Source organism: Moschus berezovskii, chromosome 6 (genome assembly GCF_049115385.1).
Source record: "Moschus berezovskii isolate FMDL1 chromosome 6, NW_MosBer_1.0, whole genome shotgun sequence".
Taxonomy (NCBI): Eukaryota; Metazoa; Chordata; class Mammalia; order Artiodactyla; family Moschidae; genus Moschus; species Moschus berezovskii.
In genome coordinates, this window is record NC_142465.1 from 111,049,182 (window position 1) to 111,076,428 (window position 27,247).

The window sequence follows — 27,247 nt, forward strand, 5'->3', positions numbered from 1 at the left end:
AGTGGGCGATTGGGCGGGCTCGTGCCCGCCGCGCCGCCCCCCGGTTTGAGTGTTTTTCTGTTGGGCTTTTGGCGTCTGCAGCTCCAGGCAGGGTGAGTAGAGTTCCGGGTTCCAGGAGTGGGAGGTCAGAGAAGGGGTCTGGGGAAGAAAAGAGGGACTGTGCCCGGGGCGGGGGTACTAACTGTGCGAGCAGTGCGGAGGGTGGGATGGGAGCCTGAGAGGGCTCGTCGGGAGGCCCGGGCCGTAACAGACAGTTAGCATCTTTAGGGGGAGGATAGGCGGCACGGGAGGATGGGGACTCTGGTCTCTGGGGTGTCAAAACAGGACGACATGGAGAAAGGAGTACAGAATGTAAGCTCCTGGGATTCCCTTATCGTCCCGGCCGGGCTCAGCCTCACGTTCCTCGTTTGTGAAGTTGAGGGATGAGATCCTTCACTGAGTTGTGCTGTTAAAGTAATAAATGTCCAAGTGCTAAACAGATTTTAGTTGTAAGTAGACAAACTATAGAAGATGTAAACCCAAATAAAGATATCATAGGAATGCGTAGAAGCTGGCTGAAACACTGTAATTGGTGTTATGAACAAGGGAAGGGCCAAGTTCTTTAAGGAGATAGGACGATGCTCCCATCTGCAGGTAGTACACACAGTCGTGGGAGAGGTGGGAGCCCCAGGGAACTCTATTCCATCCCCTCTTAGAGAATGACAAATACGCTTCCTCTGCAGCTAGTTCCTTTTGGATGGAGTGACTCAGGGAAGAGCTGGAGGAGGTGGTACTTGAGTTTATCCTGTGCAGATTGGATTTCATTAAGTGAAATTATGAGTGGAGGGGACTGTGGACCAGCTGAAGGGAAGCTTTTGAACAAAGACATGGACGCCGGAGTACATTAGGGGAGTGGAGGAAAACAAGGCAGGAGAGTTAGGTTTGGCCATGCATTTAAAAAACCTTGAGGGTTAGGCAGAGTTTGATTTAGAACATTAGACTATGAGAAACACCGATGAATCTTAACGACTTTTTAGTCGGGTGGGAGGTTGGGTAGAGCAGTTAAGTCAATTGTAGTAGGTTAGGTAAGAAGACGTGGAGGATCCCTAAATAACACCTGTCGTTGTCAGAAGAGGGTCAAAAGAAGGAGTAATTAAATGATTAAATTTTCAAATCCAGGTTACTTGAAAGACGTTGAATTGGTAACTGAAATAGGAAAGTCAGAAGGAGCATGTTTGGGTGACAAAGGAGGATGGTTTGGGAAGCATTAGCTTTAAGATGCTAAAAAATATGTGGCTTGAATGATTTTTTTTTTTTAATATTAAGGAGTTTCATTGGTCAGTTATGACCACACTTCTGGGTTCATCACCCAGGAGTGAACTGCTTCATTCTGATTTTTTCTTTTTTTAAGTTAAACATTTCAAGCTCCAGTGGGACATATATAGATGAAAATATGTTACATAATTGGAAATTCAAGTCAGGAGATTGAAAGATCTCATTTATTCATTCTAGAAGTCATTGTAAGTTATTCTTTTCCAGGTCATGTTTTAGATGATATAGGTAATCATCAAAAAGAAGTGGGAATGGTGTTCCCAAAGAAATGGAGAGAGTAAGTAGTAAAGAAAGTTGAAGACAAAGCCTTTTGAACTAAGGGAGTAAAATTTTCAGTGAAAACAGTGATTGCACTTATTGAGTGCTTAAATGTGTTGGACATGTGCTCTGCTCTTTTATTCATTTAATCCTTACACCAGCCTGTGAGATATATGCTATCATCATCCCCATTTTCTAATGAGTAACTGAAGTTTAAAGAGGTTAAGTAAAAACTTCCTCAAGGCCACACAGCTAATAGGGGACAGAACTTTGGCTCAAACCCACGTCTGCTTGATTTCAGAGCCTGTGCTCTCAACCACAAAGCAGCATATTTAAAAGGAGGTTAACATTGTCAGGCACGCAATCAAGGCACTTGTTGAATGGAGAAGGACGGAAGCAAAAGAACAACTGGACTTGTGAATGTGGATGTCTGCTGCTGAAGAAGGGCAACTTCGGTTCAGATGTAGTAGCAGAGGTGAGGTCTTAGAGATTATAAAGCTAAATAAGACATGAGTGCAGACAACTTTCTGTCGATGTACACTAGGTCAGAAAGGAGGAAGGAAGAGAGGGAGGTGAGAGGTTGCAGGTTGTTAGAAGTTCTTAGAAAGCTCCGCTTGCTCTTCAGTGATTTGAGGACAGTGGCATTTCAGATGCCATCCAGATACATAGACAGGAATGGAGTGCTGCAACGTAGGGGAGCCTTAAAAACATTAGGCGAAATAAAAGAAGTCAGTCAGAAAGAATACATACCATATGATTCCACGGGCATGCAAGTCCAGAAAGGAAGCGCTGTGGAGACAGGAAGTAGATTGGTGCTTGCTTAGGGCTGCAGTGGAGTGGAACGTAGGGGAGAGCTGAAGGTTACCTGGGTTTCTTCTTGAAGCACTGAAGATGTTCTAAAGCTGCTGATGGTGATGGTTGCACGTGTCTGTGACTCGACTAAACTCATTGAGCTGTACGTTGAAATGAGTGAATTGTTTGGAATCTGGATCATACCTCCTGAGAGGGCAGGTTTGGTGGTGGGAGGTCTGTGTTTTGGGGCTCAGTTTGGGGCATGTTAAGCTTGAGAGACCTGCTCAGGCAGGTTCATGAGTCTCTTGAGGGCGCTTAGGACTGTAGGCTGCATTTGAGAGCCGCTGGTGTGTTCCTGGTATTTAAAGCCACAAAGCTTCATGAGGTCGCCAAGGCAGTAAGGATGAGAAGAGAACTAGAAGTGACTGAAGGTCAGTGGCCAGTGAGGATGGAGGGAAATGAGGAGCACATGGTGCCCTGGAGGCCAAGTGCAGGAACGCCCAAGGAGGTGGGGGGAGAGCACGGGGTTGTGAGCAGGAAAATGGCACCTGGAATTAACCAAAGTGGTGCGTGCTTTCACTCCATTTCACAGAATTCCTCCCAAGGGACTGAAGATTGTAGGCAGACATTTACCAAGCAGAAGAGCACTGTGATAGACCGTTATGTCACCTCTCGCCTGCTCACAGTCACCGTGGAGTGACAGCAAGCTTGACGAGAAAGCTTTCCCCAAAGCCAAGTTTACGAAGAACCCCTCCCATGCCCCATCTTCCCCTCTCCCCGTCTCTCTCCTTCACATAACATAGTATTCCCTCTTTGACAGTGAAGTTTATCTTCCTGAAATTTTCTGTGACAAGATTGATCTGTGTAGAAAGATGGTACCAACAGTCCTACATGCAGGACAGCAAAGGAGACACAGACATAAAGAACAGACTTTTGGGCTCCGTGGGAGGAGAGGATGGGATGATTTGAGAGAATAATTAAGACATATATATTACCGTATGTAAAATAGATGACCTGTGCGAGTTCCCTGCGTGAAGCAGGGCATCCAAAGCCAGTGCTCGAGGACAACCTAGAGGGATGGGGTGGGGAGGGAGCTGAGAGGGGGGTTCAGAATTGGGGGGACACATGTATACCTATGGCCAATTCATGTTGATGTATGGCAGAAACCATCCCAATATTGTAATTATCCAATTGAAATGGAAATTGTGCATGAACTTTTTAAAGATAAAACAATAGATGTGGCACACCAAATAAAGACAACATCAGTGCCTTTGTATTTAACTTAAATTTAGCATGTTGAGTCCTCTACCTGAATTTCCACTTAATTTCTCTTGGTTATTAGAAAATTTTCTGTGTCTTCCTCTGCTATTATTTCACGGAAAGAATTGTCAATTTGTTTTACATGTAAATTCATTGCAGAAAACTTTCATACTAGGACTTTTCTTTTGTGTGCTTGCCATTGAAATGTTAAATGTCAGTCTGATTATATTTAAAAACATTGATGAGGAAGAATGCCTGAATAAAATCCCATGATTTGGAACTGCTTTAAATAATATTGCATTCTAAAACATCACATTCTGATGATATTGGGTGGACCAGTCTGCACATCCTGTACTGTTTTTTCTGTTCCTGACCCCTCGTTCTGGATCTTTTGTGTATTTGACAGGTGTGAAAGGACAGCATGAACTTTACCCCGACGCAGTCCCCTGTCTGCAGAAAGTAAGACATTTGCTTATTTTTGAGTTGTTGAAATAAAGAACCTAGACTTCTGGCACCTCAGAGCAGAGGGACTAGAAGGGTTTTGGAAGAGAACTTCCCAACTCTGGATTTAAACTATGTTAGACCTCACCTCCAGTACTCTTGCCTAAAAAATCCCATGGATGGAGGAGCCTGGTAGGCTGCAGTCCGTGGGGTCGCTAAGGGTCGGACACGACTGAGCGACTTCACTTTCACTTTTCACTTTCACACATTGGAGAAGGAAATGGCAACCCACTCCAGTGTTCTTGCCTGGAGAATCCTAGGGAGGTGGGAGCCTGCTGGGCTTCCGTCTATGGGGTCACACAGAGTCGGACACGACTGAAGTGACTTAGCAGCAGCAGCAGACCTCACTTCTGTATTCTTGTTATGTGGAATTTAGATTAAAAACTAGGACATAGTAAATGTTAATACCAGAAACCAGGCAGTTTGAGTGGGCCTTGATTACAGGGGAAACAACCAGCAGACAAAAATGGGAGACTGGATTCTGGCTCTATGTCAGCCTGCATGACACCGCCTCTTCGTCACCCTCCTCGTCATCAATACACTCCTGTTTGTAGAACTTCAGAAATACCCTTTAGTTAGTTTATCCATTAACCTGTTTCCCAGAGGTGTCAGAAGGCAACACCTTTTTAAAACATGAAACTGAGGAGTATTTCTGTCATGAGCTTTTAATGATTTATAAAGTAGTATTTTTTTCGTCATGCTCATCTATTAAAAGTGCTGCCCATAACCTTCATTAACTACAACTCTAGGCTTGTTTAAACGCTGGTATAAAATTTCTCTGCACTGTGGTCTATTTTGTTGTAAACTGCAGGCAGTTAGCTAAAGTGAATTAATTCTCACATGAGAATTTCTCTGCTTCTGCATCATTTGTTTTCTATAACTTTCATTGTGTCTTGTTTGCTGAAAGCAAACAAACCAAAAAAACCCTCTGATCTAGCCTTTGCTCTTGGCTGGTTTTGGTCTGTGTAATTCAGGTCTCTGATGCTAGACGCTGGGGCCTGATCGGTTGTGTGATTATTGATGAGGCTTTATTTTTTTTAGTTTTTAAAAAATATTTATTCATTTGGCTGCACTGGGTCTTAGTTGGGCATGCAAACTCTCTCTTAGTCGCTGTATGTGGGATCTAGTCCCCTGACTGGGGATCAAACTCATCCCCCCTGATTTGGAGCTTGGACTCTTAGCCACTGGATCACTAGGGAAGTCCCAGGTCTCTGTTTTCTAATCCTGAATCTTGATCCACTTAATAACTTATCTAATCCTTAACACTTGTTCCACTTATGCATCTATCCCTTGAAGTAAACTTTCACTTTTCAAGTTCTGATTATACATGAATGGCAATATCTTCTGTATACGCATCTACATGCGTTTTCCCGTTGAATATTGTTCAGATGATTCAGTCATACAGGTGTCTCTAACTCATGTTCTCTGTAACTTTGAAAATGCTCCATTGTTTGAATACACCACAGTTTATCCATTATCGTATTGAATAGAAATTTGGAAAGTTTACTGTTTTTGTTATCACAAACAATGATTCTATGAATATTTTTGTGTATGTCACATTATATGTATGTGTAGACAAGAGAATTGCATTTTACTAGATTTAACCAATTTACTTTCTGTAGTTTAACCAAATTATACTCCACCAACAGCATATAAGTGTTCCTGATGCTGTATTCTTAACAGAATCAAATTTTCTGACTCACTCTGGCCTTACTTAGTTGATATTCCTTTTTTTCTTTTAAATGATCTCTTTTTACTGTCTAACTTGTAATTTGAATCCAGCTTTAAGCCTTTAATACCGGGAGAGCAGTTCATAAGATTGATTATTCACGAACCTGTAACATCAAACTCTCAGGTTTGTGAGCACCTTCATTATGAGCACTTTAAGAACATAAGCCTTATTTTTAATTTGAGGAATTGTAACATCTGATAGAGGTTCAGACCGTTTTATGAATGTGTCCTTCCCCGTCTCACTCAGGCCTGCAGCTATCCGCAAGCATGAGGCTGCCAGCAGCTTCAGCAGCCCTACCAGGTGGAAGGGCGTGTCCTTCTCCGATTCTGTACAGTCGACTCCCCTGCCTTCGGTGGAGGATCGTCTGGCCGTCCTCTGCCCCTCTCAGGAGCTTCTGGAATATTATCAGAAGAAGATGTCTGAGTGTGAAGCAGAGAATGAGGACTTGTTGAAGAAGCTGGAACTGTACAGGGAAGCGTGCGAGGGGCAGGTAAGGAGGACCCGGCACAGCCATCCTGGACTCTGAGCGAGCCCGTCCAGTGCTGAGAACACCCGCGAGTGCCAGCTGGCATCAGAGCACATGCATCCATGTTCTCTGTAGATCCCTCCCACCTTGCCAAGCTGCTCTCCTCCCGAGTGCCTCGCTGGATCACGATGCCCTAGACCGCTCTGTCTCTATAAAGTCGTGACTCTTCCTCTCAGCCTTCTTGTGCCTCTGGAAGTGCCATGTGTCAGCTTCTGGCCACCCTGTCCCTCTCTAAACAGCACCCCCTTGGCTTCACTCTAGAAGTCGCTGCACTGCCTGCATGTGGCCCTGCTGGTCTGTGCCCCTTGCTGGCAGCAGCCCGCCCTGTGGCTTACCCCTGTCCACCACCTTTGTCCTGGATCAGGGCCTCTCGACCATAGCCTTATCCTTGGTGAGGGCTGGCCAGTTCTTTGTCGTACAGACTGTCCTGTGCACAAAACACATGTACCAGCATCCCTGGCCTCTGCTTGCTGGATACCAGTAGCCCCCAACCCCACCCCCAAGTGGTGACAGTCAGCAGTGCCCCCAGACATCACCAGAGTTCTCCTAGGGGCTTAGGCAACCCCCCCACCCCACCCCCCACCCCCACACTGAGAACCGCTGTCCTAGAAAGGTCATTGCAAGATAAATTCACAGGAAACAAATCATGGTGTTCTCAGACACCACATGGAAGTTTTACCCTTCGGTGGTAGACTGCCGGTCCAGGTCCCCACCCCTCCAGGCCCAGGCCCTGCCTTCCCTGCTCACCTTTGGCCCACAGGCCCCTCTCTCCTCTGGCAGCCTCACTTTCCACCTGACCACTCTCAGTCACCTGCACCCATATCCGTCCCCTCCTCCTCACTGCTCCAGGGAGCACAGTGAGGCTGAACAGATCCAGCAGTTTCTGTTTATTTTTTGGCCATGCCACGCAGCTTGAAGGATCTCAATTTTCTAACCAGGAATTAAACCCGGGCTGTGGCTGTGAGAGCCCCAAATCCTAACCACTAGGCCACCAGGGAACTCCCCTTTATCTTCTGTCTTTAACCTCTTCTTGACATTGGCTTTTCCTCCTCAGTATACAGGTAGACTCAAGTTTTTACCAACGAAAGAGAAAGGCCCCCCTCTAGCCAAGCTTCCCTAACTCTTCTCTCAGGGCAGGGGTGGCTTTCTTTCCCAGCCAGCCTTCCAGAATAGTTTGACTTGGTCACCTGCTCGGCGACTCCTTGACTGCAGCTGGGTCCAGTCCTCCGCTGCTCCTCCCATGGCTCCAGGACCTGTTGCCTCAGTGACCTCTTTGTGACCTCTGCAATATGTTCCCTATTGACCTCTCCTCTGAGAGGTCTGTTTCTGTCTTGATTCCAGAGTCGTTTTTCTTTCCCAGTGTCTGGCTCGCCTCTCTGACCAGTTCTCAGTCTTCATTAACAACTTTCTTCCTAATTCTTTTTTTTTTGGTGGGGGTGGGGGCGGACAGTGGAGTGAAAAAGACTTAAGTTGCTGCCCTCAAAACTGTGTCCCTTTGGAGAAGGAAGTGAGAAGTTATATTGTAATGGTTCATGGACATTCTTCTGATTGGCTGGCGGTGAGGTCATCAGGAGTCAGCATCATCTCCCTGCTAGTTCCAACCTGTCTGGGGTCTGTGTACTTGTGGACAGCATATTGTTAGCATACAATACATTAACTGCTAACTTCTCCCACCTAGCGGGGGTTTTGGTCTCTGGTCTCAGGGCTTAGTAAAACACAGGTTCTTGATGTCTCATTGCAGAAAAATTCAGTGAGAGATAAATGAGACTCAAGAAGTAGATTTATTTAGAGGGAAACTCCACAGATGAGTATGGGCCACTCAGAAGGTGAGAGTGGCCTCTCCTTCCTTAGCCTTAAGTGTCAAAGTTCTTTGTGATTCTACCGTAAGTGATTTCATTTTGTCCATGCGTTGTCCTCCTGCCTATGGTGTTGTAGCCCCACGTTCTGGGAAACAGACTCACTCAGAAGGACAGTGCAGATAGTGGAGTGCAGTTTATTACAGCGGCGGGCTCAAGGCAGTCTTCTCTTAGCCAAGGACCCCAACCAGTTTTTGTGAAAACCTTATATACCCTAAGTGTACGTGCTCAAACCCCGCTCCCCAAATTCTCTGAAACTAGAACAAAAGAAAAGAAAGATACAAAGTTAACCCGTGATTCGTATGCCTTAAGCCTAGGTAGTTAACAGTGGACAATTATCCATAGGCCTGGGGTCACACCCCAATAAGCATCATAGAATTTATCATTCCATTCAGTTACACAGATAATCAGGGTATTCTTTTAGGCCACAGAGAGTGAAGAGTCTAGGTACTCGCCATAAAAGCCCTGGGGCTCTTCCATCTGGGGGGTCTGGTTTTCCAGTTGGTATGGCGTTTCCATAGATACTGGGCGTATAGCTCAAAGTCCACAGTCTGGCCCGAGATGGAGTCCTGCTTTCGAGATGGAGCCCATTGTGTCTGTCCCCTCTTTCAATGGGACGATGACACTGAGGTGGGCTGACTCCTCCTGCTGAGCTCACGGTGCTGTGTCTGTATCTGAACTCAGGAGCCCCCTTCCCCCCACCCGTGCATGCGCGTAGACCTCTGCCATCCCCGCTCCCGTGTCTCTGAATGCTTCTCTCTTCTGCGCGGTGGCGCCAGTGCCTGTGGTTCAGCCCAGCCTCCCCTGGCCACTTGCTGAGACCTGCTGATCCCGCCTGCCAGACACTGCTCAGTCCCTTCCAGCCACCTCATCCTCGTTGCTGCCACGCTGTCCAAACTCCTGTTCCACCTCAGACTCTGATGCCGCACTCCCAAACTCCTGTTCACCCTGAACAGCGCCAGGATCCAGCCCCTAGGGTCACACTGCTCCATCAACAGCTCACTTTCTACTCCAGTGATGCTGTGTGTTAGTCTCTCAGTTGTGTCCAACTCTTTGTGACTCCATGGACTGTAGCCCACCAGGCTCCTCTGTCCATGGGATTTCTCCAGGCAAGAATACTGGAGTGGGTTGCCATTCTCTTCTCCAGGGGATCTTCCAGACCCAGGGATCAAACCTAGGTCTTCCGCACTGGAGGCAGATTCTTTACCATATGAGCAACCAGGGAAGCCTATTTTTAAGAATACTGGAGTGGGTAGCTGTTTCCTTCTCCAGGGGATTTTCCCAACCTAGAGATCATACCCGGGTCTCCTGTATTGCAGGCAGGTTCTTTACTGTCTGAGCCATCAGTGGTACTGAGGTCCTTGCATTTCCAGCTCTTTCCTGAGAGCAGGGCCTTCCTCCATCTCTGTCTTCCTCTCAAACTTCAGCTCTCTGGTGGTCTCTGATCCCTAGTAGCTGTCAGAGACTCTTCCTGTGCCATGCTTGCCCTTCCCCCATGTGTGCTCCTCCATTCAGCCATTCTTTCATTTTAATTGTTGGCATGTCTGTCTCCCCACACAGTTCCTCCTGCTCTGTAAGCAGGATTCACACCTTTCCTCTCTGTTTTCCAGAGTTTTATAATGTGTATTACATAAAAAGCATTAAAGTGTGACTTGGGAATTCCCTGGTGTTCCAGTGGTTAGAACTTCGAGCTTCTACTGCAGGGGGCACTGGTTCGATCCCTGGTCAGGGAACTGAGATCCTGCAAGCTGTACATTGTAGCCAGAAAAAGGAGTGACTAGAACAGGTGGATCACGTGGCGTCCTGGGTTCTGTCGTCTGTAAGAGGAGGTGATGTGAGAGCTCTGATGTCATTCACCTTGTGGGTTTAAAGTCGTCTGTACACAGCCTGTTGTTTGGAGCCTGCAATGCTGAAACTGTCCACTTTGTTGTACTTCTACATGAACTGACGTGACTGCATGCAATAAGAGCTACTCTTCTGAAGCCCAATATCTTGTCAGCTGCCTTTTTTTTTCTCCCACCAGCATAAACTGGAATGGGATTTGCAGCAGAGGGAGGAAGAGATTGTCGAACTGCAAAAAGCTCTGAGTGACATGCAGGTTTGCCTCTTCCAGGAGCGAGAACACGTCCTACGCCTCTACTCAGAAAACGACCGCCTAAGAATCAGGTACTAATGGGAGGAAGGAGATGCTGGGGGCATGTTTCTAAACCGCATGGAACGAGGTGCATTTCTTGCATGGTCCTCCCCTTGGCTGCGTTACCATGGAGCAGGCTCTGAGATACGGGTTTGCCTGCATGATGGTCAGTAGGGAGACTCTTAAGGGGAGCAGCTCTGAGCAGATTTGGGTTGAGGGAGAATTTTAATTACGATAGAGTCCACCAAGGACTTCCTGGTGGTTCAGTGGTAAAGCATCCACCTAGTGCAGGAGACACAGTTTCAATCCCTGGGTTGGAAAGATCTCCTGGAGAGGAAAACGGCAACCCACTTCAATATTCTTGCCTGGGAAATGCCATGGACAGTGGAGCCTGGTGGGCTACAGTCCATGGGTTTGCAAGAGTTGACACAACTTAGTGACTAAACCACCACCACCAGAGTCCACCAAGGGACAGAGGTCTTAGTCAGCCCCACAGGGAGTGATCTGTCATTGGACGCAGCTCCCACTAGGGAGCGATATAAACTTGGGAGAGGCAGCCCCCTTCAGCCCAGGGCAGTTGCTGGAGAAAGACCGAGCCCCTGGGTGATGGGCATCTGAGCAGTGTGCCAGGACACCCACTACAGTGCAATTCTTTTTTAATTCTGGTAAAATATACTTAACCTAAAATTTACTATTTTAATCATTTTTAAGTGTATAGTTCAGTATCGTTAAGTGCATTCATGTCATCATGCAACCACACCACTGTCCCTCTCCAGAACTTTCTCATCATCCCACACAGAGGATTTTTATAGGACTTGCATGAAATCTGTAGATTGCTCTGAGCAATGTTGACGTCTTAATATTATGTCTTCCAATCCATGGACACAGGATATCTTTTCATTTGTTTATTTCATCTTTAATTTCTTTCAGGAGTGTTTTCAGTATACAGGTCTTTCCTTTCCTTGGTTAATTCCTGAATATTCTTTTTGATGCTGTTGTGCATCAAATTCTTTTCCTGATTTTCTTTTCAGATTTTTCATTGTCAATGTATAGAAATGCATGTTGGATTTGTGTTATGCTCCTTTGCTGAATTCCTTTACTAGTTCTAACAATTTTTTAAATTAAAAAAATTTTTTTTGTGGAACCCTTAGGATTTTCTGAGTATAAGATCATGTCATCTGTGAATAAGGATTGTTTTATTTCTTGCTTTCCAACTTGAGTGTCTTTTCTTCCTTTTTCTTGCCTACTTGGTCTGTCTGGGACTGCAGTACTAAGTTAAATAGAAGTTGCACAATGGGCAGCTTTGTCTTGTTCTTCATCTTAGAGATTTTGCAGTTTTTCACCATTGAGTGTGACTTTAGCCATGGGTTTTTCATTTGTGGCTTTTATTTTGTGCAGAGGTTGTTTCCTGCTCTTCTTAATTTGTTGAGTGTTTTTATCTAAAAAGGGTGTTGAATGTTGTCAGATGCTTTTTCTGTATTAGATGATGATCGTGTGTTTTCCTCATTTGTTGTGTCACTGTGATGTATTACTTTGATCAACTTTCATATGTTGAACCTTGCTTGTATTCCAGAAATAAATTGCACTTAATCATGGTGTATCCTGTAGTGTCTGTCCAGCTTTCGTATCAGGGGAGTGCTGGCCTCATAGAAAGTAAAAGTAACTGTTGCCTCCTCTTCAGTTTTTGGAAAAGTTTGAGGGTATTTGCTGTTCAGTTCAGTCGCTCAGTCTTGTCTGACTCTTTGCGACCCTATGAATCACAGCACGCCAGGCCTCCCTGTCCATCACCAACTCCCGGAGTTCACTCAAACTCATGTCCATCGAGTCGGTGATGCCATCCAGCCATCTCATTCTCTGTCGTCCCCTTCTCCTCCCGCCCCCAATCCCTCCCAGCATCAGAGTCTTTTCCAGTGAGTCAACTCGTCGCATGAGATGGCCAAAGTATTGGAGCTTCAGCTTCAGCATCAGTCCTTCCAGTGAACACCCAGGATTAATGTTCAGTGAAATTCATCACAGAAGCCATCAGGTCCAAGGTGTTTCTTTGTTGGAAGGTTTTTGATTCCTGGCTCAATCTCCTTAATAGTTTCACCCTTGACCTAATGCAGCACTTCCTTTCTGCTCTGGGCCACGAGGAAAGGTCACCTTCCACGACACCTGTTATACGGGTCAGAGCAGTGTCCCATGTCACCTTCCATGTCACCTGCTACACGGGTCAGCGCAGTGTCCCGTGTCACCTTCCACGTCACCTGCTACACGGGTCAGCTCAGTGTCCCGGGTCACCTTCCACGTCACCTGTTATAAGCATTAGCACAGTGTCCCGTGTCACTTTGCACGTCACCTGTTACAAGCATTAGCACAGTGTCCCATGTCACTTCACACATCCAGCTCAGTGTCCCGTGTAACCTTCCACGTCACCTGTTACAAGCATTAGTACAGTGTCCCGTGTCACCTTTCATGTCACCTGTTACATGGGTCAGCGCAGTGTCCCAGAGAAAGGACATGTTGTCTTCAGACACTGAGCAGTTCCTCTGGCATTATGAGTCCTTCGTGGTGGTGGTAAGCATGAGGTACAATGATCTGTCCTTCATTGTGAAGGGAGTGGCCTGGCATGCCTAGATCAGACCCCTGAAACTTCGATGACGTGCTATGTAGGGTTCACCTCCAACCCTTGGACTACACAGGAGGGTTCTAATCCACTTGCACTTCTTGTTTGTCCATCTGATTTAGTTTGATAGCTCAGTAGTGAACAGATCCAGGTCCCTTTGGACAAATTTGATATTGAACAGAAGAGCTAACAAGGTCCTCAGAAAGCCTGTAGAAGTATACTCTTGTTCACTTCACCTGAACGAGAACTGCTCTGGTCCTGTTACTCGTGGAAGGGAGTACGTGTGCTTAACCATAGCCACATGCTGTGTACCTAAGACCAGGTTCTCTGCTCTAGCAAAAATGCTACTGCAACTGGCACAGTCACGGAGTTGTACCTACTTGATAGCAGTGCGCTGTTGCCTGTATGGTTTTGCAGGATCATACTTGTGAATTAATGGGGATTTGATGGGGACCCTCACCCTTACGTCCTTTAGTCTTTGTTTACCATTGTGGCTGGGGTGCGGAGAGGCATTTTCAGAGGCTTCCACTTGCTTTAACACAGAAATCAAGAAAACACTTTGGAGATTTTGCCAACTGCCAATTATGTTTATTTCAGTTATACATTTGGAGATGGGGAAATGACCCCTGACTGGGTTTGGATCCAGTGGACCCACTTTGAGCTGGACTGGAACCAAAATTCTGTTTATTATCCTCTATGCCCCAGAAAATGCTTCATTTCACTAGGCATCAGAGTCAGCTTGGACTGTCCAACAGTTCTTGAAATGTCTGGGTGTCCTTCCCCACAGTACACAGTTACTTGAATAAACGGCCACAGGCCCTTGGAGGAAGGGCTGAGGGATCATGACTCTGGCTGTGGTCTCACCAGGTCTTACCTCTCAGAGAGTCAGCTGCTTCTTTAGGTAGTAGTCTTGACAGCTGGCTGGGGTGTGGGAAATGGGTCAGAGACTGTGAGTTTGTATAGAATGCAGCCCAGCGTGCCTCCTACCTTTACTTTTATTTGATTGTTTAGGCTCTCCCCTGTTGACCACTCGCCTGTCTTGCTCCTGAGAACACTGTGACAGGTCTGCACATCCCAGGCTCTGAAATCTCATTGTGTTTTTTAAAGATTTTTTAATAAAGTCTTTATTGAACGTATAACATGTTACAATATTACTTCTGTTTTATGTTTTAGTTTTTTGGCTGCAAAGTATGTGGGATTTAGCTCCCTGACCAGGGATCAAACCTGCTCCCCTTGCATTGGAAGACGAAGTCTTAACCACTGGACCACCAGGGAAGTCCCTGACATCTCTCTTAAAGTTTGCTTCCTTGGTCCATTTGTGGTATCAACTGTCTGGGGTCAGTTTCCTGGAAAATGAACTCCACAATGGAGATTCGCTTGCAGGAGATTTGTGGGGAGTGTGCTCAGGAGTAAACCACCACGGGGTTCTCGGGAAAGTCTGAGTGGGCAGAGGCTAAGTGGCGATTCAGTGACAGCAGCCCTCAGTGCCTGCCACAGGGTGCCCTTCTAGGATGGTCCTCAGATCCTGAAACGAGGTGAGAGGACTGGGCTTCATACCCCTTGGTAGCCAGGCCCCGGGTGCAGGCTGCTCCTTGAGCATACAGTTGGTGAAAGAGGCTGCCTGGACTCAGGGCAGGCCTGGAGAGAGATCCAGCTGTGAACTGTCAGCTCCCACGTAGCTGAAGAGGAAGATTTGAACAGTACGCCCTGGTGTCTGCCTTCACGCTCTTCTACCAACTGATTGAGGTTATTACCTGCTGGGTTCTCGGAATTCCTAAATCTAAATGCCTGATGCTCTTAAAATTAGAGCTGAAGTCTAGATAAATCCTATTTAATTTAGATTAGTTAATTTTTTGGAGCCTGCTGCTGATGCTCTCTCCTCTCTGTTGACATTTTTGGTTTTCAATGTTTCAGGCATACAGCAAAGTGATTCAGTTATGCATAGGTATGTGTATATACCTATAAATAGACATATATGTATACAAATATATTCACTTTTCAGATTTTTTTCCCAGATAAGTTATTACAGGATATTGAGGAGAGTTCCCTGTACATACAATAGGACCATCTACTTTATATCTAGTGGTGTGTATATATTAATCGAAACTCCCAGTTTATCCCTCCCCCCTCCCCTTCGGTAACCATAAGTTTATTTTCTACATCTGTTAGTCTGTTTCTGTTTTGTGAATAAATTTATTTATATCATTTTTTTAGATTGTACGTATGAGTGATAACATGATGTCTGTCTTTGTGTGACTTCATTTCGTGTAATAATCTCTGGGTTGATCCATGTTGCCACAAATAGCATCATTCATTCTTTTTTATGACTGAGTAACATCCCATTGTGTGTGTGTAGTGAAGTAAAGTGAAGTGAAAGTCACTCAGTCAGGTCTGACTCTTTGTGACCACATGGCCTACAGTCCATGGAATTCTCCAGGCCAGAATGCTGGAGTATTCTGGAGTATATTACTGGAGTATTCCCTTCTCCAGGGGATCTTCCCAACCCAGGGATCAAACCCAGGTCTTCTGCATTGCAGGCAGATTCTTTGCCAGCTGAGCTACAAGGGAAGCCCAAGGTTCTGGAGTGGGTAGTCTATTAGTCTATTCCTTCTCCAGCAGATCTTCCCGACCCAAGAACTGAACCAGGGTCTTCTGCATTGCAGGTGGATTCTTTACCAACTGAGCTACCAGGGAAGCCCTGTGTGTTTAGTACATCTTCTTTATCCATTCACCGTTGGTGAACACTTAGGTTGCTTCCATGTCTTGACTATTGTAAATAGTGCTTCTGTGAACATTGGGGTGCATGTATCATCTTGAATTAGATAGTTTTCATCTTTTCTGAATATATGCACAGGAGTGGGATTTCAGGGTCATATGGTAGCTCTATTTTTAGTTTCTTTAAGGAACTTTCATAATGAAGTGGCTTCACCAATTTACATTCCCACCAACAGTATAGGAGATTAATCCGATTTAATTTTAATTTGAGGTTATCATTGCTTTAAAAATAAATTAGTCAGAAGGGAGATCCTTTAAACAAACATTTACTTACTCTGGACACAATGTATGCTTATTCTCTATGAGAATTGCAGGGAGGTAGAAGACAAGAAGAAGATTCAGAATCTCTTGGCTCTTGTGGGAACAGACACTGGAGAAGTGACCTATTTTTATAAGGAGCCTCCCAACAAAGTAAGTCCTCCTTTGTATAGCAGGGTAGACAAGGCTTTTACAAAATGCAGTCTGGGGTCCATAATCAGACAACTTTGGTCCTTGCTAAAGAAGCTCAAAGGAGAATTAGCTACCATGGTCTCCGTTTGCTTAAGTTTTCAGAGCATTTTCTGCAATTACAAACAGGTTTGTGATTTTATTCTTTTTCTTCAAAAGCCTTGGAAAGTAGCATTGTTTACCCCATTCTACCATTTGGAAACCTTAAGCTTAGAGGAGAAGGTGTCTTGGATGAGATTAGAGAGAGCAGCAGGAACAGATTTAGTGTGGGAGCAAGTTTCAGTACTAGGTTCTTTTTAGGTCTTCTCTTACACAGATTACAAAAGTAACGCATGGTCTTTGTTAAAAACAAACACAGAGTTCAGGAATCTAATAGAAAAGTGACAGTGTCCCATAATTCTGTACCCTAGAGATAAAGCTTTTTTCCTACTCATATAGAAATATTTATGTGTGTAATTGAGATTTCCACTTTTTCACTTTATAAACAGTACTTCAGTGAACACCTTTATATACATATCTATATATGCATGCTTCAGTGTTTCTGTTACTTTCCTAAAGGACCTTGTCAAAAACCACTTTCTTTTTTTTTTTTTGGTAGATATTGCCAAATGACCCTGAAATTTTATTTTTCCATTTATATCACCAGCACTGGTTTTAGTCAGTGTGTATTCAATTTGTTAGTGGGTTTTATACAGTTTGTCTTCTCTGGTCTCCCATATGCATGGCATCCTTATATGATTGTATAGGTTTGGACCAGTTTTATGAATGGTGTTTGATCTGCAGAACTAAAGCTAAAAAATGAAATACTATATTTATAGGAAGACTATTTCTGTACTTTTTTTTTTTTTTTTTTTGCTTCTTCAGGTCAGCATTCTCCAAAAGACTGTCCAGCCTGTAGAAATATGTGAAAAGAATGAGTCTTCAGCTCTCAGAGCAGGTACCAACTGTATTTTTAGAAATTCTTATTGATGCAGAATTTGAAAAGCACAGTGCAAGTAATTAGACATTTTTCCCTACTATACAGTGATAATAAATATTCATAATCATGCTGCTGGTGGTCTCAGATCTTACTGAGCTTTTTTTTTAAAAACCTTTCTATGATGTTTTAATAAAGTAGAATAAAAAATATATCTAATTAATATGCTTATGGTGATAAGTCATAAAATGTATTTGGATAACATGTGGAATCATAGCCTATTAATTATTCTCTAACCCTCAGTCTCCTTATCCTTTTCTCTTTTACTAATAGAAATCCCAATTTTTAAAAATTGAGGAATAATTGACATATAACATTAGTTTTAAGTGTGCAAAATAGTAAATTGATATTTGTATATACTACAAAATATTCACCACAATAAGTCTAACTAATGTGTCACTACACATGTGGAGATAAGCACTTTTGAGGTCTGCTCTTACAAAGGAAACAAAAATTCGAACTCGAAATAAGATGCACCCCAGTATTCACAGCAATATTATTTATAATAGTCAAGTTATGGAAGCAGCCCAAGTGTTCATCAACAGGTGAATGGTTAAAGATGAACTGAATACTACTCAGGCATAAAAAAAAAATGAAGTCTTGCCATTTGCAGCAACATGGATGAATTTAGAGGGCATGATGCTAAGTGAAATAAGTCAGAAAAATATTGTATGGTATCTCTTATATGTAGAATTTTAAAAATAAACTAGTGAGTATAGAACCAAACAGACTCACAGATGTAGAGAACATACTAGTGGTTACCTGCAGGGTGAAGGAAGAGAAGGGGCGGAATAAGGGTAAAGGGTTAAGAGAAACAAACTACTATGTATAAAATAAATAAGCTACAAAGACATATTGTACAGGACAGGGATTGTAGCCAGTACTTTATAATAAGTATAGTCTGAGTATAATATATAAAATTTTTGAATTGCTATGTTGTACACATGAAATAAATATTATAAATTACTATACCTCATCAAATTATGTTTAGTTCAGTTTTAGCGTTGCTTGTTTTTAGAATTATTTTCTCCATTGCTAATTGGGTTATACATCATAACTAAAATGTTTAGATTTAGTTTTTTTAATTCATTACCCTTTTTCGTTAAATAAGTTTTTACAAAGAAATTAGATACAACTCCAAAGGGAAATTTAGTAGTTTATTCTTCAGAAAGATCCAGGTGACATCCTAACAGAGTTCCGTTAAAAGATCCCTGTTTGCACAGTTGAGCGTTGTAGTTTCTGTACACTGTCCTTTTCTTCCATTCCTTCTCTTCCATATAAAGAAAACCAAACTTCTCTGCAAAGATAATGTTGATGCTTGAAAAGCAGAAAGAAAAGCTAAGTGAAGGTCTCCACTGTTTTCTGTTTTAGATTCTAAAGGCAGCAGGAGGAAATCAGCAGGGAGAGAAAAGGAGGTGAGCTCTGGGCTGCACCAGAGAGACATCCAGACCCTCACCCTCCAGGTACGAACCTGGCTGCTCCGCACACAGGCCTGGAACGGGTCCTGTGCCCTCATTAGCATGTGCCGCATGCCTCCTGGCACACATGTTTCCTCTGGGCATCTTGGGATTGGAAATTTGAGGTTGTTCCTAATTTCCCAGAGCTCTGTCTTTACAACCATTACTCTGTACTGTGCCATTCTAGAAGTGCTGGTGTGAACCTCCAGTTCGTTCAGCTCATAGGCCGAACCCTCCCACCAGAATTGTCACAGTCAGAACTCCCTGTGCAGCTGGCCCGGGACACGCAGAGCTGCAGCTGTCTGTCCCAAAACGGTGACCTTTGTGGGTACATCATTGGTCTGGTGCATGTATTCCAAAGTCTAAAAAGTAATGAGTCACCCTCTCACCATCTGGTCATCATATGTCACCTACAGCCCTGATTTTTCATCTAACTGCACTCAAGTTTCGGTCCTTATCAGAGGGCATATTGATGTAAATGGATAGTTCCTACCTTTGGCCATTGTAGTCATGTGGGGTCAAGACAGCCTGACTCAGACAAGGAAATCACATTATACTCATTTTGCTGCACTTTCTAAATTTAAAAATGAAGAAACGAGTCTTTCTCTACGCAACTAGGAAGGCCCCAGAGGGAGACAGTGTTAAAAGCCCAGAAAGAGAGATGGTGAGAAGGTGAGCGTCCTGGAGAGGGGAGACGGGCTTGTCCAGCCTTTCTGGTGTGACGTGGGTGCTCTGCTTGGCATGGACGGAGTCTGCTCCCGTGTGGCCTGAGACCACATGTAAGACATAAAGAGGAGTCCGGTCGAAATTTTTCTCCTGTTTGTTTTGCTGCTGCACGCCTGTTTTTTTGTTTGTGGGGTTTTGTTTTTCTGGAGAGAGGCTCGCTGTTAGAGGTGAGAAGCGAGCAGGAGTAGAGTGGGAGTGGACACCTCGCCCCTCCGGCCTGTCCAGGTGGAAGCGCTGCAGGCGCAGCTGGAGGAGCAGACCCGGCTCTCGCGGGAGCAAGTGGCAGGGCTCATGGAGGAGAGGCGGATCCACGTCGAGGAAGTGCAGGTTCATCAGCAGAGAAGCCGGGACAAAATCACAGAGCTCACCAGAAGGTGAGTACTCCCGAGCCACACTGGACAGGTTTCAGATGTCTCCCATGTGGTTTAGAAGGTCCAGGGGTCAGGACTCTCACACTCACTGCCAAGGTTGCAGGTTCGATCCCTGGTGGGGGAGCTAAGATCCCGCATGCTGGCAGTCCTGTCCAGTAGCAGCAAGGGTCCTGGTGCTGAAGGAACTGTCTCAGCAGACCTCCCCCCACCCCCCGCCTCTCTCCCAGTTCTCTGGTGTGCTCATCTGATGCTTTTCCTACAGGACTGGGGGCTCTGCACTCTTCCCTCAACCCCTCTGAAGGTTGTAGTCTGATCTTACCATCCTGGAATGTCCTTTTCTCCACTGATGGGTTATCTAAGTCAGCATAACCATCCTTTTCTCTTGTTTGACTTTCCATACCTGCAGCAGAAAATGGAAACTATCTGTACTGCTGTTTTTACCGCATTCCTGCCTGGCTGTCCCCCGCTTTCTGCAGTCTGCTCTCGTTCCCTGTTTTGCTTAGCATGCCCTGTCTAAAGTCATCACTGAGTTCATTCATGTCTTTCTGTGTGTCTGGGCCTCTGACCACCCCCTCTTTGAAATCCATCTCCCTTGGTTCCCACAGCACCTGTCTTTCTTGGTTCTCCCCGTTTCACCCTCCTCAGCTGTTTGTCTACTTCCAGTGACCAGAGCTGGGCTGTAGAGACATCTTCAATAAAGTATGTTTGAAAAACTCAAATTCGCCACGACTGAAATTCAACTTTCTCTTTCCCGACAAGTTCTCCTCCCCATCTCAGACCTGCTGCTCCATTCTTTCCCATTTAGCCCAGTGCCGTCCCGTCCATGTAGTTTCTCAAGTTTGGACACTCAGGGTCGTTTTCAGCTCCCCACTCTCCAGTTTCTGATTTCAAACGTGGTCGTCTGTGAACCTGGAAGCCTCTCCTGTCCGTTCTCTGCCCTCTGGTTCCTGGCTGGAGCTTTGTTCTGGTTTAAATCATTGCTGTCACCAAGCTGTGTTTCCTGTCGCCGGTCCCCTTGTGCCCTGCAGGCTTCCTCCCTGTGAGTGTCTCCTGCTGCCTTGGCCCTTGGGAGTCTTGGCCCTCAGTCTCTGCTCCTCTGGCTATAGCTCACCTCCTTCTTCAGCCGGACTCCTGAGGCTGTGGTTCATGCAGCACTCACATGAGGCAGCCCCTCACTGTGCAGTCACCCCTTCACTGACCTTCCCAGGGAGGGGTGCCCCCCTCATCGCCCGTGATGACCAGCGTGACTCAGTGATAGGCCTTTTCACCTTCTATTTTAATAATGTCTCTTTCCCAAGGTCTTTTCCCAAGGTGCATAATAAATAATTCTTGAATACTTGATGACCTTTATCTTATCTTCTCTATCCTGCATTAAACATCCTACATTTTAAAATATTTTTTCACAGAAATTCCCTGGTGGTCTGGTGGTTAGGACTCAGAACTTTCACTGCCAGGGGCCCAGCTTCAATCCCTAGTTGGGGAACTAGGATTCCATAAGCCATGTGGTGTGGCCAAAAAAAGAAATGTGTATATATATGTACCACACATGTGTCTGTGTCTATATGGGCTTCCCTGGTGTCTCAGATGGTAAAGAATCTGCCTCTAATGTGGGAGACCTGCGTTCAGTTTCAATCCCTGGGTTGGGAAGATCCCCTGGAGTGTGTGTGTATATATTCTTTTTCACCTTGCAGTCTTCATCCTGTTGGTTTTTTTATTGCTTCACAAACTTTTTTAGTGTCTCTTCCTCCATTCAAAAGCATGGTCACTAAACTAGACATGACACTCAAGTTGAACTCGCTGACCAGTGCAGGTAGAAGACGCCCCTGGCCCTTGGCAGGCCCTGCTGCTTCCAACATCATGTTGTGTTTGCATTTGGCTGGTACATCTCCATCTCTATTTTTGGTGTTTTGTGCTTAAGCATAGCATCTCTAGTTTCTGTTGGATTTGAATTGTTTTTACGGGAACAATATTTTTAAATTGTCAGAGTAAAGTATGATTTTACATGTCAGATTATTAATAACCTTCCTAGTTCAACGTCTTCTGCGGATCTGAGCACTTGATCAGCTCCTTCCAGTAGATCGGCATCCTGAGGGTGTTGAATGGCCGGAAATTCAAGGCCGTTAATGGCTGCCTGTTAGGTGTCACTTTGAGACCATTTGTACATTTGCAGGAGCACACTTTCCCTGTTTGTAACTGAGACCATAACACCAAATAGAATAAAATAACCTGTTGGAAGCAAGAGCGGTCCTTGTGGGAACTGACTCAGTCTCTCCCTGTTTGTATAGACACACACGCTGAATGTATTCATCAGGTGACGGTTACTCCTCTGACATTATGTAATCATTGTCCCCTCCTCCGTGTACTCTTACTCATGAGAAGAACTAAGTGGATCTCACCGTATGTGTTAGTGGAAAACTGGAGTATGGTATTTAAAACCCTTTGCAAGCAGTGTGATCATTTGATACAGTATATTTCTAGCTGCTGATGTTAAACTGATGAGTTGCTAACTCTTAAGGAAATTTTTTTTTTTGAAGACAGAAACGTCATTTGTCTTTTCCCAAGTCTCAGCAGGAATCTGTTTAGTACCTGTGTACGTCTAGTAGCTGGTACTGTCCTTGATGGTCCTTGTGGCATCTGGCAAAAATAAACAATAAATAAGGTTAAGAAGTGTCGCACTGCAGCGCAGGGCTTAGAGTGAAGGCACTGAGGGGTTTCGGAGAATGGAGGGGCCACACGGGCTGAGGCCACTGAGGTGCCTCCACCAAGGAAGCCCATCTCAGAAAAAGGACAGGATTTGCTGTTGGGCAGCTCGACCCAAGCTCACAGGGGATCTTGGCCCAGACAGAAGCAAAGCTGTGTTGATGCTTTAGAACTTGTGTTAACCTTTAGTCAGAACCCCATGACTTAGCTTATTGTAAAGTCTGATGCCTTGGAAAAGTCCGTACTTAGGCTGTGTGTAAATATTTCTGTAGTCCTTCTAATTATGTAACCTGAAATTAGCACCCAGAAAAATATCTGTAAAGGCCGGTCTATGAACCAATGTAGATACATTATAGTTTGTTCAATAAAACATGTAAGACTGCCGGTGATCAGGTGAAGTGTGTTTTTAAAACGCTGATGGTATTTACAGAATCTACGTATTACACAGTTTTTAAAGGACCTGTGTCTTGGTTGTGTTTGGAGTAACTGTCACATGTACCAGGGAAGCATCTTCATGTCCACATCTGTACTTTCTTCCCTAGTCTCCACCACACCCAGGAGCTGCTCTACGAGAGCACCAAAGACTTTCTGCAACTCAAATTTGAAAACCAAAATAAGGAGAAGTCCTGGATGCTTGAAAAGGATCACTTGATGTCAAAGATTAAGGAATACAGGGTGCAGTGTAAGAAGAAAGAAGAGAAAATGGGGAAAATGTGGCTAGTTCATGAGAGTCATCACAACCAAAATGAATATATTAAGGTAGTTTCCTCTGTCTTACACAATTTTTTTTTTATTCTGGAATTGTTGAAAGAACTCGGAGAATTTCAAAGAACCTAATCATTGTCATATAAGATCCAGTCCAGGAAGCTGTTGCAGCAACGATCTCAAGAAACAGGCCTCAAAGAGTAGCACTTTGTTCCTGTGTTTGGGGGTTTAGAACTTTAAAGTGTTGACTGATCGACAGATTCGTTCAACAGGTATTTGTTGAAGTCCTGTAGTAGGCGGGGCTCTCAGTGTACGGCATCAGACAGGCTAGACCAGGTCTGTCTTCATGGCATTTACATTCTCACAGGTGAGAAAGACCAGAAACATGAATAAATAACCAAGTATGGGTTATAGAAAAGTGGTCCTGGGAGTTCCCTGGCGGCCTAGTGGTTAAGATTTTGGGCTCTCACTGCGTGGCCCAGGTTCATTCCCTGGTCAGGGAGCTGAGATCCACAAGCCAGGTGGTGCAGCCAAAATACATTAAATTTAGGGAGGAAAAAAAGTGGTGTTATGGAATTAGAAGGGTTCCGTGAAGATTGTATGTTGCTATTGGAGGTCTACTTTTGTTGAGAAGCACTGGGACACCGTCTAGAGTCTGGCATTTTTGCTGAGACCTGGAGAATGGAGCTTGCCAGGCAGACCTCGGGGAAGAGCATCAGGCAGGGGAGAGCAGGTGTGAGGAAGCTTGTGGCCGTGAGCAGTGGGCATGCAGGGTAGAGGGAGGGCAGCCGTCACACTCCTGCCGAGGATGCGTAGCTCTGAGCGTCGTCGTGTCTTTGAAGGATTCTGTGTAAGGAAGTGACATCCAAGTTGGGCTTTTTCAAGATCATCCTGGCTGCTCAATGGAACATGTGTTTTAAGTGCTGTTGATGTTTCTTTTTAAAGAAAAACTTAAGAAGTGTGTCCCCAAATAGGTTGTAATGTCTTACTTGGTACAATTCCAAACTCCATTATCTGACTCTTCCAAGAGCCAAAAATACTTGTTTTATTTTTTAAAATTTCTAAAAAATACAAAAGCAAAGGAAAAAAATAAGAATTTTCTACTCTGTACACATTAAGAAAAAAGCTAAGTGTCCTCCAGAAGTAGGTTTTCAGATGTTCTCCTTGATGTCTTGTTCCTTCACTGATTTAGCACTTTTAGAAATTCTTTCTTTTCCTCAGTGCTATTTGAATTACCTAAATTAAAGAACAAAGATGAATTTTTCTCTCCTGACCCACAGTCCCTAAAGGATAAGCTCATACAAGAGAGAAGGCTGTCCAGCATGTACCAAGAGCAGTGCATTTCCCTGGAAGAAGAGCTGGCCCGGGTTCGTGAGGAGGAAGGAGTGAGGAGAGATATCTTTAAGGTGTGGGGTCTCTGCCTCTCATGGGGGAGCAGCTGACTATGGATGCCCCTTCTGCTCACAGAGGCCTTCCTGTACCCCGGCTTTAGGACCGCACCAGCAAGATGGGGAGACGCCTGCAGGCCATGACTAAGCGCTACGAGGCCTTGGAGACCCGGCGTGTCTTGGAGGTAGAAGGCTTTAAGACAGACATTAAGATTCTCCGGCAAAAACTAAAAGATGTGGAGCAGATACTCTATAAGGTAATTGATTCTGAATTACCAGGAGGAAGAAGAGGTGTGGGTGAGCAGACAGGGCATGAGGGCCCCTCTGAGGGTGGCTGGGCCGCATCACCATCCTGGTCTCGCTGAAATCAGTGTGAACAGGGCGTGCTAGAGGAAGACAGGGAAGACTGAAGCAACTGAAGGATGATGTCCCCATATTTCCACCTGAGCTCAGCTCAGCACAAGTATTCATCCCTCCCAACTTAAGGAGTGGGTTCAAAGAGCTGTGTCTGTGGGGAGTTCCTGGTGGTCCCGTGGTTAGGACTCTGCGTTCTCACTGCCAGAATCCGGGTTCAGTCCCTAGTCAGGGAACTAAGATCCCACAAGCCGCATGGCCTGGCCAAAAGAAGAAAAAAAATACCTATTTTACAAATGGGGAAAGTGAGTAACTGGGTTAGAAAGTACTTCTTCCCTATGAGATACAGCTTCACATAGAATCTGAGGTGCCTCCAATGTCATCTTAAAGAGATGTAACTGTCCATCCACATGCCCTGAGTGGTCACTCTGTGCCAAGTAGGTTCACACAGAAACAAAGAGATGCTGCCTTTCATGCTTTGGCAAATTTACTAATAATGTCTATACTGGTCTCTTTCTGCTCACTGTTAATTGTTGATTGTGCTCTGACTCAGGCTCCTCTCCTGTCATGTGGGGAAACAATGGTCTTGAGCCTTTTCTGCCCTAACTCTACGATTTCCTTCTCTCAGCGAGTCTCTAGACCAAGCATTGAATCTACCCTGTGAACTAAGAGTATCAGAGAAAGGAGCTGGCTTAGCTGGGGCTTCATGCCAGGTTTCTCTCCTCTGGCACCTGCCATAATCACTTCTTTTTTTTTTAATCTCTAGGCCACACTCAACGCCCAGGCAAACCAGGATCTTGCCATTCTGTGTGAGGTTCGTGATAGCAATCGACTGGCACGCAAGATACAGGGAGAACTGAGGAACCTCAAGTCCAAAGTGTTTGGTCTAGAGAACGAACTTAGGCTCTGCTGATGTTACGTTTTAGGAATGGCACAGGTCTGGAGTAGGTCTGCTTCCTGAAATTCAAGGAGAAGGTTATCCATTCCCAGAAACCATAGGCACAGAGTTGTCCAGAGTCGTGGTGTCCGTTGTTAGGAAGACAGGGGGAAGAATCAACTTTTTTTTTTTTTTGCATCCTAAGATTTATGGGTTTTGCTGTCCTGTTAACTGATTCTGGGGTTTTTTGATTAATTAATTTTTTTTTTTTTTGCTCTGGATTACAACCTGAATTACTTAGAAACTTTCCCACATTATTTGGGAGTTTATAATGATAGGGGGTTTTTGTTTGTTTGTTTTTGTGTTTTTAAGAAGACAGTGACAAAAAGGAAAGTGTTTATTTTTGCTGTCGGCTTGGCTGAGTGTTAAGGGAGGGACACTTCCCCCAGGAAGTCAAGACTCCCACTAAGATTGCCTTTCTCCTGGGCAGGGGGCAAAGGCCACAGAACACCGGCCAGTCAGACATGAACCGGCCTTAATTCTCTCAGCCCTGAGCTGAGGGGCCCTTGTTCCTTTCTGGACAGCAGTCTCAGGAAGTGTCACCAGAGGGCACCAGAGACCCTCCTCTTAAGCAAAATAATCATCTGGGAACATAAAGATGCCACTTTGGTAAGAGTGAGTGAAAAAGTATTTTACCAGTACTATGTGTTTTTGGTTTTGTTTTTAAATAATGTATATATTTTAAATTAGCTATTTTTCAATAAAACATAGTTGAAAATATTCTATTTGAGCTTTCTATAGTTTCTTGTTGAAACCACATTTATACTTTGTTGATGACTCTGTTTACTCACCTTTCCATTGTTTCTGCAGTGCTATACATTTATGAAAGTTTTCCTAAATGCATCCCATGAGATTGTCTTGGAGGTAAGCAGGAAAGAGAGTACAAGATGATGGCACTAAAACCATATCCGGTTTTTCAATCTCTGTCCTTTTTTCAGCAAATAACTATGCATCTGGGGCAAAGTAATTGTGAACATACCTAGACAGCCTCTGAGAATTCAGTTGGTCTTGACTTAGTAGGGTTTAGCTATGGTTTTTCCAGTAGTCATGTACAGATGTGAGCGTTGGACCATAAAGAAGGCTGAGTGCCAAAGAATTGATGCTTTTGAATTGTGGTGCTGGAAAATACTCTTGAAGAGTCCCTTGGACAGCACGGAGATCAAACCAGTCAATCCTAAAGGAAATCAGCCCAGAATATTCATTGAAAGGACTGAAGCTGGAGCTCCAGTACTTGATACGAAAAGCCTTGGTATGAAAAGGTATCTGTACCTGATACGAAAAGCCAACTCATTGGAAAAGACCCTGATGCTGGGAAATATTGAGAGCAGGAGGAAGAAGGGGGGCAGCAAAGGATGGGATGGTTAGATGGCATCACTGACTCAATGGACATGACTTTGAGCGAACAGGGAGATAGTGAAGGACAGGGAAATCTGGCG

At 44.7% G+C, this 27,247-nt stretch overlaps 1 protein-coding gene across 6 annotated transcripts; it reads left to right on the plus strand.

The window, feature by feature from the left end:
• Window positions 1–26,497, plus strand: CCDC77 (coiled-coil domain containing 77). Of its 6 annotated transcripts, none has more exons than XM_088837422.1 (13): window positions 32–92; window positions 1,926–2,044; window positions 4,028–4,080; window positions 6,101–6,344; window positions 10,260–10,402; window positions 16,065–16,161; window positions 17,062–17,134; window positions 18,545–18,636; window positions 19,582–19,730; window positions 22,970–23,186; window positions 24,413–24,538; window positions 24,625–24,777; window positions 25,641–26,497. In XM_088837422.1, the coding sequence occupies exons 3-13, from the start codon at window positions 4,043–4,045 to the stop codon at window positions 25,785–25,787; spliced, it is 1,479 nt and encodes a 492-aa protein (XP_088693548.1). In that variant the 5' UTR covers window positions 32–92; window positions 1,926–2,044; window positions 4,028–4,042; the 3' UTR covers window positions 25,788–26,497. The 6 variants fall into 6 exon arrangements, with proteins under 6 accessions (XP_055251940.1, XP_055251944.1, XP_055251945.1 ...); XM_055395966.2 differs by having other exon boundaries at window positions 52–92; window positions 1,871–2,044; XM_055395965.2 differs by lacking the exon at window positions 1,926–2,044 and having other exon boundaries at window positions 1–92.
• Window positions 26,498–27,247: the final 750 nt, after the last annotated feature.